The following is a 13979-nucleotide window of genomic DNA, read 5'->3' as shown; positions in this document are numbered from 1 at the left end:
ATTATATTCATGATTACAATGTATCTATTTTATCTCTGCACATTTGAGGCCCAATTCAAGAATAATTATGAGAAAGTGTGGTTTCAACTGAGAAATGAGTTCCTGGGGTCTGAAGCCATTTGGGATGCTTTTAATAAGTCATATGTACGATTGTTGAGGTCATCCTCAGTGGAAGGACTGCTCCAGGGCTACAGGGGTTCTGTTTGTCTCGCATCCCACCTTTTTACTTCCCCCACTCACATCTTCTACTTTTCCACTGTTTTACCCATAGAAGCTAAACTTCCCAAGTAGGAGGTATCATTTTGTCAACAACTGCTTGTGATGTAAACTATAATGTGAGGATTTGGGACTTCATTTTTTATTGTCGTATACTGTAACTCCCACTTGTTTAATCAATATTCTTTTTTTTGCAAACACGCACTACACAAAGATCACTATTCTTTATCTTTAAGTTTAGTATTTTCAATAGACAGGCAGCTTCGAAGACAATCTATATTTCCATTTAGTGATCCTCTATATCTGGGACACGCTATTAGAATTAGGACAGACAGCAAACGGGAGGGTAATGACTGACTATATTTTAGAGATTAACCTAGGCTGTTTTATGTGTCATTCTTTCTGGAGGCGTTTAAAGCAAATCACATGTGCTATATCCTTTGGTGTCCGGTCATTTGGTCGAAAATAAATGGTCGAATGACCATTTGATCGAATCAAAATGGTCAAAAAAAAAGGTCGAATTTATTTATTTATTTATATATATATTTTTTCCGTTTGGGTTGCTTAAAAATATTTTTTAATAAAGAAAAAGCAGGGTTGGGGGAAACCCCCCCATTAAAAAAAAAAAAAAAAAAAAAATTCGACCTTTTTTTTTCGACCATTTTATTTCGATCAAATGGTCATTGGACCATTTGGTTTTCCACCAAATGACTGGTAACCATATCCTTTGTAACAGTTACTGACTACATAGAGCCCTAGTTAAATAACTGACTTTAGGGACTTCATGATACCATGCCAAGTTGTGCACCAAGAACAGAATACGTATAGTTAATGTGCATACATTATGCAATGTTCTAAGAGCTTTGGGAATACAGATGACTAGCACATTAGTAATACACAACATTCATTGTCTGTTTAAAAAGATGTTGGAAAGCAAGTGTATCTGTTAAAAGCAATAACATGAGTGTGGCTTCAATAAGCACTGTGCTTAAAAAAAAGCCTAACATAATAATTTACTTGAGTAGTATACATACCTTTCCGACACAGACATCAGGCATATCAATCCACACTGAGTCAGATACAATTTCTTTCTTAATCCTTTGGGTCAGGTAGTAATAAGCTACAATTCGGAAAGAAGGCCACATCTGAGGGACGATTTCAATGCTCAAAGTTGTGATTTCTGCTCCTGTAACTTGTTTTTGTCTTAAAACCTTAAAAATGCTACCTTTGGCTACTAGCTGTGGAAAACAAAAAAAATGAAGTTTTATAAATTTGTAAAATAGCATAATGCATCTGTTTCATTTTACAAAGCTGAGGGGGTACAGGTACCTGAACTGATAGAAGACATTTGTATGTGGGTTTTGCTGGTAATCAGGTGCACTGTTGGTATCTCTGCGTCTCTGGCGATATTGATAGAGGTCGTTTTTTTTAACAAGAAACTATCTGGATTGGTTGTCTGTAAACATTACAATTTGGACTAACTGAGGTGTTCCTATCTATGTATTATGTTGAATTTCTATAGCGCTATAAGCCAAAGCACTTTACAAAATAATATGGTACAAATAATAGTAATCATTCAGTTAATTGAAGTCTAAGCAGACAACAGATAGTATTTGAGATGGGAGTGAAAGTGAGAGAAATGCGTGAGAGAGTGAAGAGGAAGTGTGTCCAATGCTTAGGTACCAAATCGGTAAAAGACCAAAGCAACTAAATTGGGCACAAGGAGGGCGGGGGACAGTTAGGAGAAATTGGGTATGTGAGTGAAGAGAACGATTTGGAAAGTAGAAGGAAACGCCCTAAGAGATATAGAGCAACCACGACATAAAGGCTTTTAATCACCAAGCAGAGGAAATTAAACAGCGGGTGAAATTCAAAGGACAGTCAATGACGTGATAGTAACACAGAGGAACAAGTTACTTACCAACTGTAACATTATTTCGACTGGATGTTCCTCCCATGCATTCCTCATCTTAGATATTGGCTGTCAGCCTTGCTGCTTCTTCAGAAAGTTTTCGCCAGAGGGCGCTGTGCTCGAGGCCGTGGAGTCATAGTCCCTCGAGGCGAGGGCCGCCATTGAATGTCGACATCATTCGTCGTACAAAGGGCTCGAGCCACGCCCGTTGGTCTCAGTTCTGTTTTTTCAGTCTTAATGGTCGCATCAGTTGTATCAGGCATCGAAGGATGTCAGGCTCTTAAGGAAGTACAAGTGCAAAAAGCGTAAAAACTGTACGGAGGGGTAGGTTGGGAGGGTCAATGAGGAATGTGTGGGAGGAACATCTAGTCAAAAGAACTTTACAGTTGGTAAGTAACTTGTTCTTCGAATGGATTATGTCCTCCCACATATTCCTCATCTTAGATAGATTCCCACAGCAGTTGTAATTTGGAGGAGGGAGTACCAGAGTTTTTAATTATGCATTGAATGAAGGACGGCTTTTGCAATAAGGCCTCCTGGGTAAGAAGTGGAGTCTAAAGAGTAATGTTTTACAAAGGTGTGCATGGATGACCAGTGACCGCCGCACAAATGTCCTGCACCGGAACACCCCTCTGAAGAGCTGTAGAAGTTGCTATGCCCCTGGTTGAATGAGCCCTTAGTCCATCTGGAGGCTCTTTCCCAGCCAATTTGTAACACTCAGATATTGCCAGAATTATCCATCTGGATAAGGTTTGTTTGGACACTCCAAGGCCCAATTTGTGTCCAGTGTAACCAACAAACAACGGGTCAGTTTGTCTAAATCTCTCTAGTCTGGAGATATAGAAGCAGAGAGCCCTTTTAGGGTCCAGCCTGTGGAACCTTTTCTCCTCTTTACTAGCGTGCAGAGGAGGGTAAACGGAAGGTAAAGTGATCTTTTGTGACAGATGGAAATCTGAAACTATTTTAGGAAGAAAAAAGGTTTGACCTTCAAAATGACCATATCCTTGTGGAAATTGGTGTGAGGAGGCTTGCAAGAGAGAGCACCTGCAACTCACCTCACCCTGCGGGCTGATGTTAAAGCCACCAGTAAAACAGTTTTTAACGTTAGGAGCCTTAACAGACAAGAATGTAAAGGCTCAAATGGGGCACACATAAGAAATTTAAAAACTGAATTTAAGTCCCAGATAGGAACTTGAAAAGGTGTTGGAGGGAACACATTCGTTAGCCCTTTAAAAAATGGAACAACTAAAGGCATTTTAAAATAAGAAAGCTCTTCGGAGGAGCACTTGAAGATAGATAGCACTGCTAAATATCCTTTAATACTGCCAACTTGGAGCCCTGAGTTGGCCAGATGTAAAAGAAAAGAAAGCACCATGGGAGTGCTACATTGAAAAGAGTCAACATCCTTATCCCTGCACCAATTACTGAATTTCTTCCAACGACATCGGTACAAGGATTTTGTTGCTGGCCTTCTGGCCGAAAGCAAAATCTCCATAACGTTGTCCGGAAGGTCCCAATCCTTATACCTCAGCCTCTCAGAAGCCATGCGTGAAGGCTGAGAGCTTTGACCTCTGGATGGAGAACTTGGCCTTCCTTTTGCGAGAGGAGATCCTCTCATTGTGGAAGACGAATTGGAGGGCAGATGGACATGTCCAGAAGGTCCGGGTACCACGTTCTCCTGGCCCAATCCGGGGCAATTAGGATCATGGTTTTCTCAACCTCCTGATTACTTGAGGAATCACGGGGACTGGAGGGAACGCATATAGGAGTGCAAATACACAGTCCACTACGAACACGTCCCCTAGAGCTCCGCTTGGGGGAAATTCCCTTGAGCAGTACTGTTCGCACTTACTGTTGGTTTCAGTTGCGAACAGATCCACTTGAGGGGTTCGCCAAAGGGCGAAGATCTCTAGAAGGACTTCCTGAGCTAGTTCCCACTCGTGGGAGACTGTGCTCTGCCTGCTCAGAGCGTCTGCTGCTGTGTTTTTCTCTCCGGCTAGGTGAACTGCCGATAAAGAGATTCCTTCTTGCATTGCCCAAAACCAGAGCTGCATTGCCTCTCTGCACAGAAGGAGTGATCCTACGCCTCCTCTTTTGTTGAGGTAGTAAGTAGCCACTGTGTTGTCCATCATTATCAGGGCATTCTTTCCCCGTACAGAGGGCAGAAAGGCCTTCAGCGCTAGTCTGCCCTGAGCTCCAAAAGGTTGATGTGTAGTTTGGACTCCGATGGAGACCAACGACCGCTGATTTTCAGATCGTTGGTATGGGCTCCCCACCCTGTGAGTGAGGCGTTCGTCACTACTGTTATCTCCGGCCATGGTTGCCAAAAAGGTTCTCCCTTGAGGATATTTTCCTTGCAAGCCCACCATAGAAGATCTTAGGCCACTCTGGCCGGGACTTGCAGAAGATCTGACATCTCTCCCGAAAATTGGGACCATTGAGTCCTGAGGGCCCATTGAAGCGATCGCATCCTCAACCTGGCCTCTAGCACTAGAAAGATGCAGGATGCCATAAGGCCTAACAACCTTAGAAAATCGAAAGCCGGCAGATATTGGGCATTTTGAAACCTTGCTACCATCTGCAGAATGTGGTAAACTCTCTCCTTGAGAGGCAAGGCTTTCCCTGAGGTTGTATCCAGGACAGCTCCGATGAATTGGAGTCTTTGGCTTGGAATCATTGTTGACTTCTTGTAATTGAGGGAGAAGCCCAGTTTGTGCAGGAAGTGACAGGTCACGATTAGATATTCCCAGGCTCGTTCGGGTGAACCTGCCCTGATTAGCCAATCGTCCAGGTGGGGATGATGTAAATCCCCCTCTCCTGAGACTCGCTGCCACTACCGCCATCAGCTTGGTGAAAACCCTCGGGTAGAGATCAGCCCAAATGGCAGAACTCAAAACTGATAATGAGATCCGCCAACTGCGAACCTCAAGAACTTTCTGTGTTTGAGATGGATTGGCACATGAAAGTAAGCATCCTGAAGGTCCAATGATACCAGCCAGTCCTGGAGTTGAAGAGCCTGAAGGAGCTGAGAAAGGGTCACCATCTTGAACTTGTCCTTCCTGAGGAATTTGTTCATATTTCTTGAGACCAATGGGTCTCAATCCTCCGTCCTTCTTGGGGATGAGAAAATAAGGGGAATACCAACCCTTGTTCCTCTCCATTACAGGTACATGTTCTATTGCACCTTTATCTAGCAGGGTTGAAATCTCCTGCACAAGGAGTGGGTCTGCAATTTTGACAGAACTGGCTCCCAGTGGATGATCCTAAGGTCTTTGATGAAAAGGAAGGCAGTAACCATGGGTCACTATCTCTAGCGCCCAGGCATCCGACGTAATGCCCCGCTATTCGTTCAGATACCGAGTGATCCTGCCTCCCACCAGGGTTTTGTGGGTAAATACCTCAGAGTGGCTTTGCAGCGGCTGCAGAAGCGGCTGAGAAGGAAGTAGCCGCTGCTGGGGCTGATCTAGCACCTCTTTCCTTTCCACCACGAGGGGGTCTTCTCTTTTGAGCTCTTTGATTGGCCTGCCCCTTCCATCTTCCAAAAGAGGAGTAGAAACGAAAGGGATGGTTTCTCCAGGAAGATGACCCTGCGTATGAATCTTAGTGAGGCTGTTTTATAGCGGCGCTGAGTGATTTAGCTGCCGCTCTCGAGGTCTGCAGCTTCTCCAAACTCTCGTCTGCCTTGCTGCCGAACAGCCTCAAGCCATCAAAGGGCATATCGTGTAACCTGGACTATACATCAGATGCAAAACCAGAGTTCCTCAGCCTATCAAATCTGCGTAGAACCGTGCTAGACGCCATGGACCTGCTCACACTATCAGCAGTGTCAAGCCCTGACTTGAGGCATTCCTCCATAGCCTCCTTTCCATCTCTTACTTTCGCCAGGAAACCATCCGTTCCTCACCCTCCGGGATGTGTTCAGCCGCTGCGTTCAAACAGTCCCACAAGGTGTATGTAAAGATAGCTAAAGTACAAGTTACATTAGTAGATTTAAGAGCCATACTGCCCACAGTAAAGACTTTCCTCACCCAAGCATCAATCTTCTTGTCGTCCCTGTCAGGTGGTATGGAAGGAAAGCTGATTGCCTATTTGCAGTCGCAGCTTGAATCACCAAGCTCTCAGGTGAGGGATGCTTAGACAGATATTCTGGATCTGAAGATGAAGGTCTTTACTTTCCCACGCATTTTTTATTGACAGCTGGCAAAGATTCTGGATTTTCCCAATTCGCCATAACTCTTTTTTGCAGAGCTTTGTGGAGAGGAAGGATCGGGTCCTTCTGTGGCCCTTCATCAATAATATCTGTCATGTCATCCTGGTCGTAACTCGGAGACACTGTCTTCCACCCCATGAAGTCGATGACCCTTCCCATGAGGTTCCTATACCCAGGTTCTGCATGGTCTGCAGGGTCTAGTCTTTCAAATTCTACCTCAGGGGAGGTATCTAGGCCACTGGGCGATTGAAGGCAGTCATAAAGGTCAGCTATTTTGGTATTAGGGTCTATTAGTTCCTCAGGAACTTCTCTTGTCCAAAATTTAACACCAGCTGATGTAATATCCTCATCAGAAGAGTGTTCCTCAAAGATAGAGGACATGGATCTAAAGAATTCCTGCCTGGGCTGAGGTTGAAAGATTTTATCTGGTAAAGTTCATGGCATAGATCTAGATTTAGCCATAAGTGTTGCTGTGAGTATTGGTATTAAAGATTTCTTCGACAAAGGCGTTGATGGAATAGACGCTGGCTTCGATATATTCGAAGGAATCCTCAAGATCATCGAGGATGGCTTCGATGTCGTTGAGGGAGGCTTCGACACTGTGGCCGAAGGTAACAACACCATCTTGGGTAATGGCTTCGACGTAGTCGTCGAAGGACGCGTCGAGTCGTTGTTCGACTTCGACGACGACACCATTTTGTCCTCTGTCAACCTCGATTTATGCACCAGAGGTTTTTGTTTTCTTTCATGAGGCGCTGGAGAATCTTCCTCCGAAGACGCCCTCGACTTTTTGTCTGATTTTGCGTGTTTAGTTTTAGATTTCCCTCTGTCACTCTTGGAGTGGACAGGTGCATGCTCTTCACGCAACTTTTTTGAGGGGGTCAGGGCCGCCTTCTCAAAAATGTTTAGCATTAAAGCCCTAATGGCCTCCCATTTTTTAGGGGAATCATGCTTAGAAGGACATGAAATAAAACTTCTCTCAGGCGAGGAGGAAGAAGAGGACGAAGATCTATGACATCACTTCTTGATTTTTTAGATGAAGAGGAGGATTTCCTCGAGCGACTCTTCGACCTTGACCGCCTCGACTCGTGTTGAGATTTTCTACTCGACTCTCCCGAGTCTTTTTGAAGCTTACCTTGGCGTTCTTTAAGAGCCTTAATCGACATTGCCTGACAGGAACCGCACTCATCGGCCCGATGGTCAGGGCTGAGGCACCAAAGGCAGTTGCGGTGAGGATTGGTAATGGACATCTTCCTTCCACATTTCAGACATTTCTTAAAACCCGTCTTGGGTGTGATAGGAGTTGAAGAAGAAGACATTATAAAGAAAGAACTGACGCGCCGTTTCGTAACACGAAGCAGAAGCTCGGAAAAAGGGAACTGAGACCAACGGGCATGGCTCAAGCCCTTTATACGACGAATGCCGTCGACATTCGGCAGCGGCCCTCAAGCGACTACGACTCCACGTCCTCGAGCACAGCACCCTCTGGCGAAAATATTCCGAAGAAGCAGCAAGGCTTGCAGACAATAAGATGAGCAATACGCGGGAGGACACAATCCATTCGAAATAATAGAGTCATGAGAAGAAAGACCAATAAGAAGGACAGAAGAGTTATGAATAGCGCAAATAGGTGCTAGTTCATAAGGTGGGAGACCAAAAAGGTGATTAGAACCATAAAAAGAGACAAATAAAGATGTAAGAAGACACCCATGTTTTAGTGGAGTGAAATCAAAGAAATGGGCAAGCCCTGCAAATATTGAAAAGATGAAAATGACAGGAGCAGGCAGTAGAATACATCTGCTTAGTAAATGAGGGTGTAGATTTAAAGAGGATGCCCAGATAATAGGCAAAGAAATTGGAGAGAGGAAGGAGGGAAAGAAATAGAAGAGGGAGGTATAGGTAGAAGGATAGTCGATGCAGGAAAGAAATCAACCTCAGTCTTCGATGGATTTAGATGTAAAAAATGATCATACATCTAGGATTGAATGGCAAAGAGATAGTTTGTGAAGGTGTAGTGAATAGAGTAAGTAAAAGAAGAAAAGGATAGAAGGATCGGGGTGTCATCTGTGTAGAAGTGATGTGAAAGGCCAAATGAAGAGATAGTAGAGGCCAGGGGAATAGTGTGAAATTAAAGAGCAGAGACGTAGCACAGAACCTTGGGGGACACCATTCAGAAGTGGATAAACGGAAGAGCATTTTGCTGCCCTGGAGATGGAGTAAGTGAAGTCGAAGAGATAGGAGCGGAACAAGGCTAGGACAGAACCCTTAAAACCAAGATAAGAAAGAGAAGACAGAAGAATAGAATGATTGACAGTGTTGAAGGCTTTTGATACATCGAGAAGGAAAAGCAATGAAGATTGTTTAGATTAGAAGGATGAAAACAAGGACTTAGAAACCAAGAGAAGAGCTGTTTCCATTGAATGAAAATGTCGGAATCCAGATTGACATACTGGGAGATTGCCAGAATTATTATGGAAAATTCAAAATTTTTGAAAGAAAGATAAGTAAACATATAGGTTTATGGTTTGAAGGAAGAGAGGGATTAAAGAATGTTTAAAGACAGAAGGAAGGATTGAGCTGTGCAAAGAAATATTACAGAATACCGTAAGGGGGGAAGGGAGAGAAGGATAGACCCTAAGAATTAGGCGGGACGGTAAGGGATCAGAAGGAGCGGTACCGAGGCATTTAATTGCTGAAACAAACCTTGAGGACACTCACTATTCTTTTTAAACCACTATTCAACACTTATTCCAAATATTCTAGGACTGGAGTTTGTTTATATAATTGAACCAGTCCTAAAATATGTTGGGAAGGGTGTTTACTGGGTTAAAAAAAATAATGAGTACCCCTTGATGTTTATCCCAGCAACAAAATCACATATAACCAGAAGGAGCAGTTGTTGGATGGGCATTACAAAGAATAGCGTTATCTGTATCAGAAGAGGGGAAACATTAGACATAACACAGGAAGAGGGAGAAGAAGAAAATATATGATTAGGAGGAGAAGAGATAGAGGAATTGAAATACATATAGAAATGTAATAAAATACAAATCCCAAGATTGAGTTTAAAAGTGAGAGATCATTATATCATTGGACTTCAAAGGGTTTTTTGGCTCATTGAAAGGTTAGACTGGGCCAAAACAAGAAGAACATCTGGAAGCGGTCACAAAGACAGCTATTAAAAGGACCTCACCGATGTAGTGGGTTGGACAGGAAAAAAAGAATAATAATTAAATCAGCTACTGAAGTGGCTAGGTCCTCCAAAAAGAAAACTATTGAAAATGAATTGGCACATAAGTCGAGGAGTTACATAAGAGAACATTTGGTGAGCATGGACAGAAAAACAATCTTATGGAGTCTGAATACAAGATAGAAAAATAGGTGAAAGAAAGGGTGATGGAGATTAAACAAAGACAAAGTAGGATTACGTTTAGCAGTGTGTTATGTCTTAAAGCAACACTAGCAGGACGCCAGTTAAGTGACTGCTAGCAGCTGCGAACTACTAGAACACTGCTGTAGAATATTTTTTGTGTTATTAAGTGAATTGGAACAGCTGCAAAGTTCTTGCTTACATTCTCTCCAGATGCAAGAGCAATGTTCTATGGAATGGTGGAGCTGGGGGATTCAGGGGAGGACGGTTGGGAGGTAGAGAATGTAAGCAAGCACCTTGCAGCTGTAACAATTAACGTAATAACACAAAACATATTCCACATCAGTCTAGTTGTTTGCAACTGCTAACAATTACTTAACTATCTCCCTGCTAGTATTGCTTTAGGTCACAACACACCTTATTTTTTGCACCATATTGACAAACCATTCAGATACCCCTTGACAGTTTGGTCACACAGCAAGGTGGTGTATACAACAAGGAGAGGGTAGCGTGTTGGAAATGGTAAAGAGAGAGTTGGTATCTGAATGGTTGATCAAGTTGGTGAAGAACGGGAGATGCGTTGTGACTCAAAGCAATACTAGCAGAAAGCTAGTTGGCAGCTGCCACCAACTAAGCCGCTTATGTAGAATATGTTTTGTTATTAAGTGATTTTTGGCAGCTGCAATGTTCTTGATTATATTCTCTCTAGAAGTGGGGGCAATGTTCTATGGAATGGTGGAGCCGGGGGAGACCGAGGAGGACAGTTGAGAGGTGGAACATGTGAGGGAAGGACTGTAGTTGCTTTGAAGATGTTAAGTCTGTACGTTCAATAATAAAGAAGCGATTGATATCCTGGAGCGTAAGCGATTCATTTTAGCACAGCATTAATGACGGAGCCGAGTGCACTAGCTGGCATCTGTACATTTTCTGCCCCTAGTCTGATTGCCTTGCTTCCTTAGCCTGGGTGGCTGCTGAATTGTGCCCATTCTCAGTGGAGGCACCAGCCAAACTTGTTTGATGTGGAAAGGCATGTTGTATTCTAGCAAGGGGGAAGGGTTCTTATTCAAAGCGCTATTTCCCTGCTCTTCAATGCACATATAAAGAGGTAAAGCAGGAAAAAGCACTCCAAAGCCTGCAGCTAAACCTCGTAGCTATCAGTTGTTTTGTGTGCAAATAAAATAAAAACAGATGATGTCAAAAGGAATTAAAACATAAATCTCTATGCAATATAAATAGCTTCATTATACATACAAATTAATAATTAACCAGCAAGCTCGCTCCAGTATTTAAAGACAAATCTAGGTTATAAAATATCTTAATACATTGATTTAATACCACTCTGAAATTAGATACTTAAGTGCAGTGGTGAAGCAGACAATACATTAAACACAATCGAGGAGTGTTGATGTGATGTATGTGGGCCTTCAATCCCTACCTGCCTCCAAAGTACAATAAGGAGCTTCAATAGCAGTTTTCAGAAATATGAGTAAAGTCCACATCTTACCAGTATGGTGAAATACTCGATTTGCGTCTTTACATCATGGCTGGCATGCTTGGTAAACAAGGTTACAGACAGCCTCTGTTCTTCCCTGCCAACCCGTATATTCAGAAAGTTCCCGCTGTTCATCCATGTGCTGTAGGCAGTGGCTGTGAGGCTCACAGTGGCCTGCTGTGACTTCTCTAACTTTTGGTCATTCGTTGAAACCTGCAATAAAGCCATTGGAATAATAAATACATGCACAAGTGATCCAACCAGGTGTGCTACACTAATTAGTAACCAAAAGATCTTGTGTAGCATAAACTATAAGACACAAGCAATCGTTTGCCATCAAGGCAATACCATTAAAAGTGTTTCCTATATACTCCACATATGATAATGTTCCATCTAGGATGAATGCAACTTTTACACACTAACACTAAAACAGAATTAAAAAGATGACCATATGGTACTGTTAAAATAAGCTGCAATAACTACCGAAAAGTGTGTGTGTGTGTGTGTGTGTGTGTGTGTGTATACACACACACAGAGTACACATGCAAAATGACATTAAATCAAAAGAGATACAGGCATAACACATATATCAAAGTGGGAAGAAAAAACAATGTATATATATTTATATATATATATATATATATATATATATACATATATATATATATATATATATATATATATATATGGTACTTATTCAGAAGACCGCTTTTAAAACAAACCATTGCAATAAATAAGCATATGAGATGCCAAGGCATAGCTTTCTCTCTTTCTCTCTAAAACATGTGGTGGAAGGGCAGGGTTACAGAATTTCAGTAACGTAGATAGTTTTTTGAAATTGAAAACCTATTTTATTAATATTATAAAAAAGAAGAAAAGGTGTGTCAAAACACAAAACAGGTGACACATGCCTTTTGCACATTATGAATAGAAAATCTAAAACCACAAGTGAATTAAGTAGAAAAGGAATTAGGAAAGTTATTGAATAAAACAATAGGTCACAGTGTATCACTTCGTACAAACAAAGGGTATCATCCATTCCACAGTACATCAACCTCTACATTACCACTTATCTTCAAGGGGTTGCAACTCAATTAACAAGGAACAAAAGAAGTACAAAAATGAAGACCAGCACAGAAGAACGCATCATCCAATAGTGTAGAAATCTCAAAGGTTGTGGCCCATATCAAACAATCTAATATAAAAAATATAAGGACTAAGTTGACAATAAAGAACAGGTAAGGCTACTCTAGCACATACATTGAACAAAATGGAACTGAAAAATAAAGTTACTTCTTATCAAACAAAAAAGAAGGCCCCCAAAAAGACTACATGCAGGCAAGAAAATGTTGCCTTTTAAAAAAAATGTAAAGGTGTAAAAAAAATAAAAGTTAAGGTTACAGTACCTGTTTTGAAGGTCTTGCCCGAGTCGAGTGCATAGTCATGCATGGGGGGTGTGTTGAAGCTCATCTAAGCTTCTGCTGGCTTCTCTGACATGACAATGGATTAATAAGAGGATATAACAACACCCTCAAAATAAGGAGCAGTCGTGAGAGCTGGGTTCAAATACCTCCTCAGTCGGCGCCTTTTTGATATTAGCATTGTATTTTTTATTACAGAATTACATAACTAGAATAAACAGACTTTCTTTATTAGAATATGCACCGCCCCTTAAATGGTGATCGGTAAATTCTCCTGGTTTTGTGCCACAAATTCGAACATTCTTGCCATCCAATGTTGATTTAACTTACTTTTAGTTTTATTTTGTAACTGTCGTGCTACTGTTCGGGTCATCTTTTACATTTTGTTTAATGCTTTTGTGTGGGAGCGAAGGGCCAACAGGCCCCTCTCTGCCTTCACTTCTCAGTACAAAACTTGGACCAAGTGCCTCCAGTAGTGGGGTCGCCCCTTGCCCTTATGCAATGTTAACTTTGGGTTACATTCGCGTAGATGGGACCACTGAGCAGGACACAGGGCATCCATTTATGTACCCCCTTTCGACTCCATCTTGGTGACCAGGCCTCACTCCGATAGTACAAAATGCTTCTCTCCCTTTCCTCGCAGCAGCTCGGAGCACATGGCCCCCACCTTTGGTCCCACTCTGACTGGAAAACTCTGTAGCTCCATTCTCACGCTGAAGCCGGAGGTGCTTGCAACAAATAATAAATGTAACACATCTCTTTTCCTCTGAGATCACTATCCTGCATGTGAACCAACATGAGCTAAGCACATAGATCGTCCATCTCCACAAAAGTGTCCTTGCCCTCTTACCCTCGCCAGTGGGAACTTATTGCCATTCTAACCCTGTGTCCCTGCAAGGTATTCCTTTCATGTGCCAGATTATTCACCATGCCATGATGCCCACCCAGCAGACCCCCTATTAACACTAGACCTCTGCTGCAGTATATCGTGCCCAATACTAACAAATGCCACATACCTGAGATTCTTGTAAGCATGAACCTACACCCCGGTCATTGTATTAGAGTGGTCAAGACCCCTAACCTATGACTTGTATAATCCAAGATTATAGATGATATAAGTACCTGTGTGATGTGACTTTTATAGAGACATGACAAACTATTGAGAGTCTTTGAATCGTCATTATTTAGTGCATGGATTATTTAGAATGTATTTTCTTAGCTTAGACAGTGACCACCGTGTTTCACAGCGACCTGACCTTCACCCATCCGGAGCACAGATGTCTGACGTCAATCCTCCCGCCAACCAAGCAACCAACCCGGAGGAAGAGATGCCACCCACACATGAGACAGCGTGCAAC

At 42.3% G+C, this 13979-nt stretch overlaps 1 protein-coding gene across 2 annotated transcripts in view; it reads right to left on the bottom strand.

The window, feature by feature from the left end:
* LOC138447740 (complement C3-like) overlaps positions 1–13979 on the bottom strand; it is a 2843165-nt gene that overhangs the window by 2351408 nt on the left and 477778 nt on the right. For both annotated transcript variants that reach the window (XM_069604045.1, XM_069604046.1), the window contains exons 12-13: positions 11213–11413; positions 1251–1454 (exon numbers count right to left, since the gene is read on the bottom strand). In XM_069604045.1, coding sequence (XP_069460146.1) covers positions 1251–1454; positions 11213–11413 — 405 coding nt within the window. The remainder of the gene's footprint in view (positions 1–1250; positions 1455–11212; positions 11414–13979) is intronic.

Source organism: Ambystoma mexicanum, chromosome 3q (assembly GCF_040938575.1).
Source record: "Ambystoma mexicanum isolate Mex_15411 chromosome 3q, UKY_AmexF1_1, whole genome shotgun sequence".
Taxonomy (NCBI): Eukaryota; Metazoa; Chordata; class Amphibia; order Caudata; family Ambystomatidae; genus Ambystoma; species Ambystoma mexicanum.
Note: the sequence above shows the minus strand (reverse complement) of the source record. Positions and strands in the feature narration are given on the sequence as shown.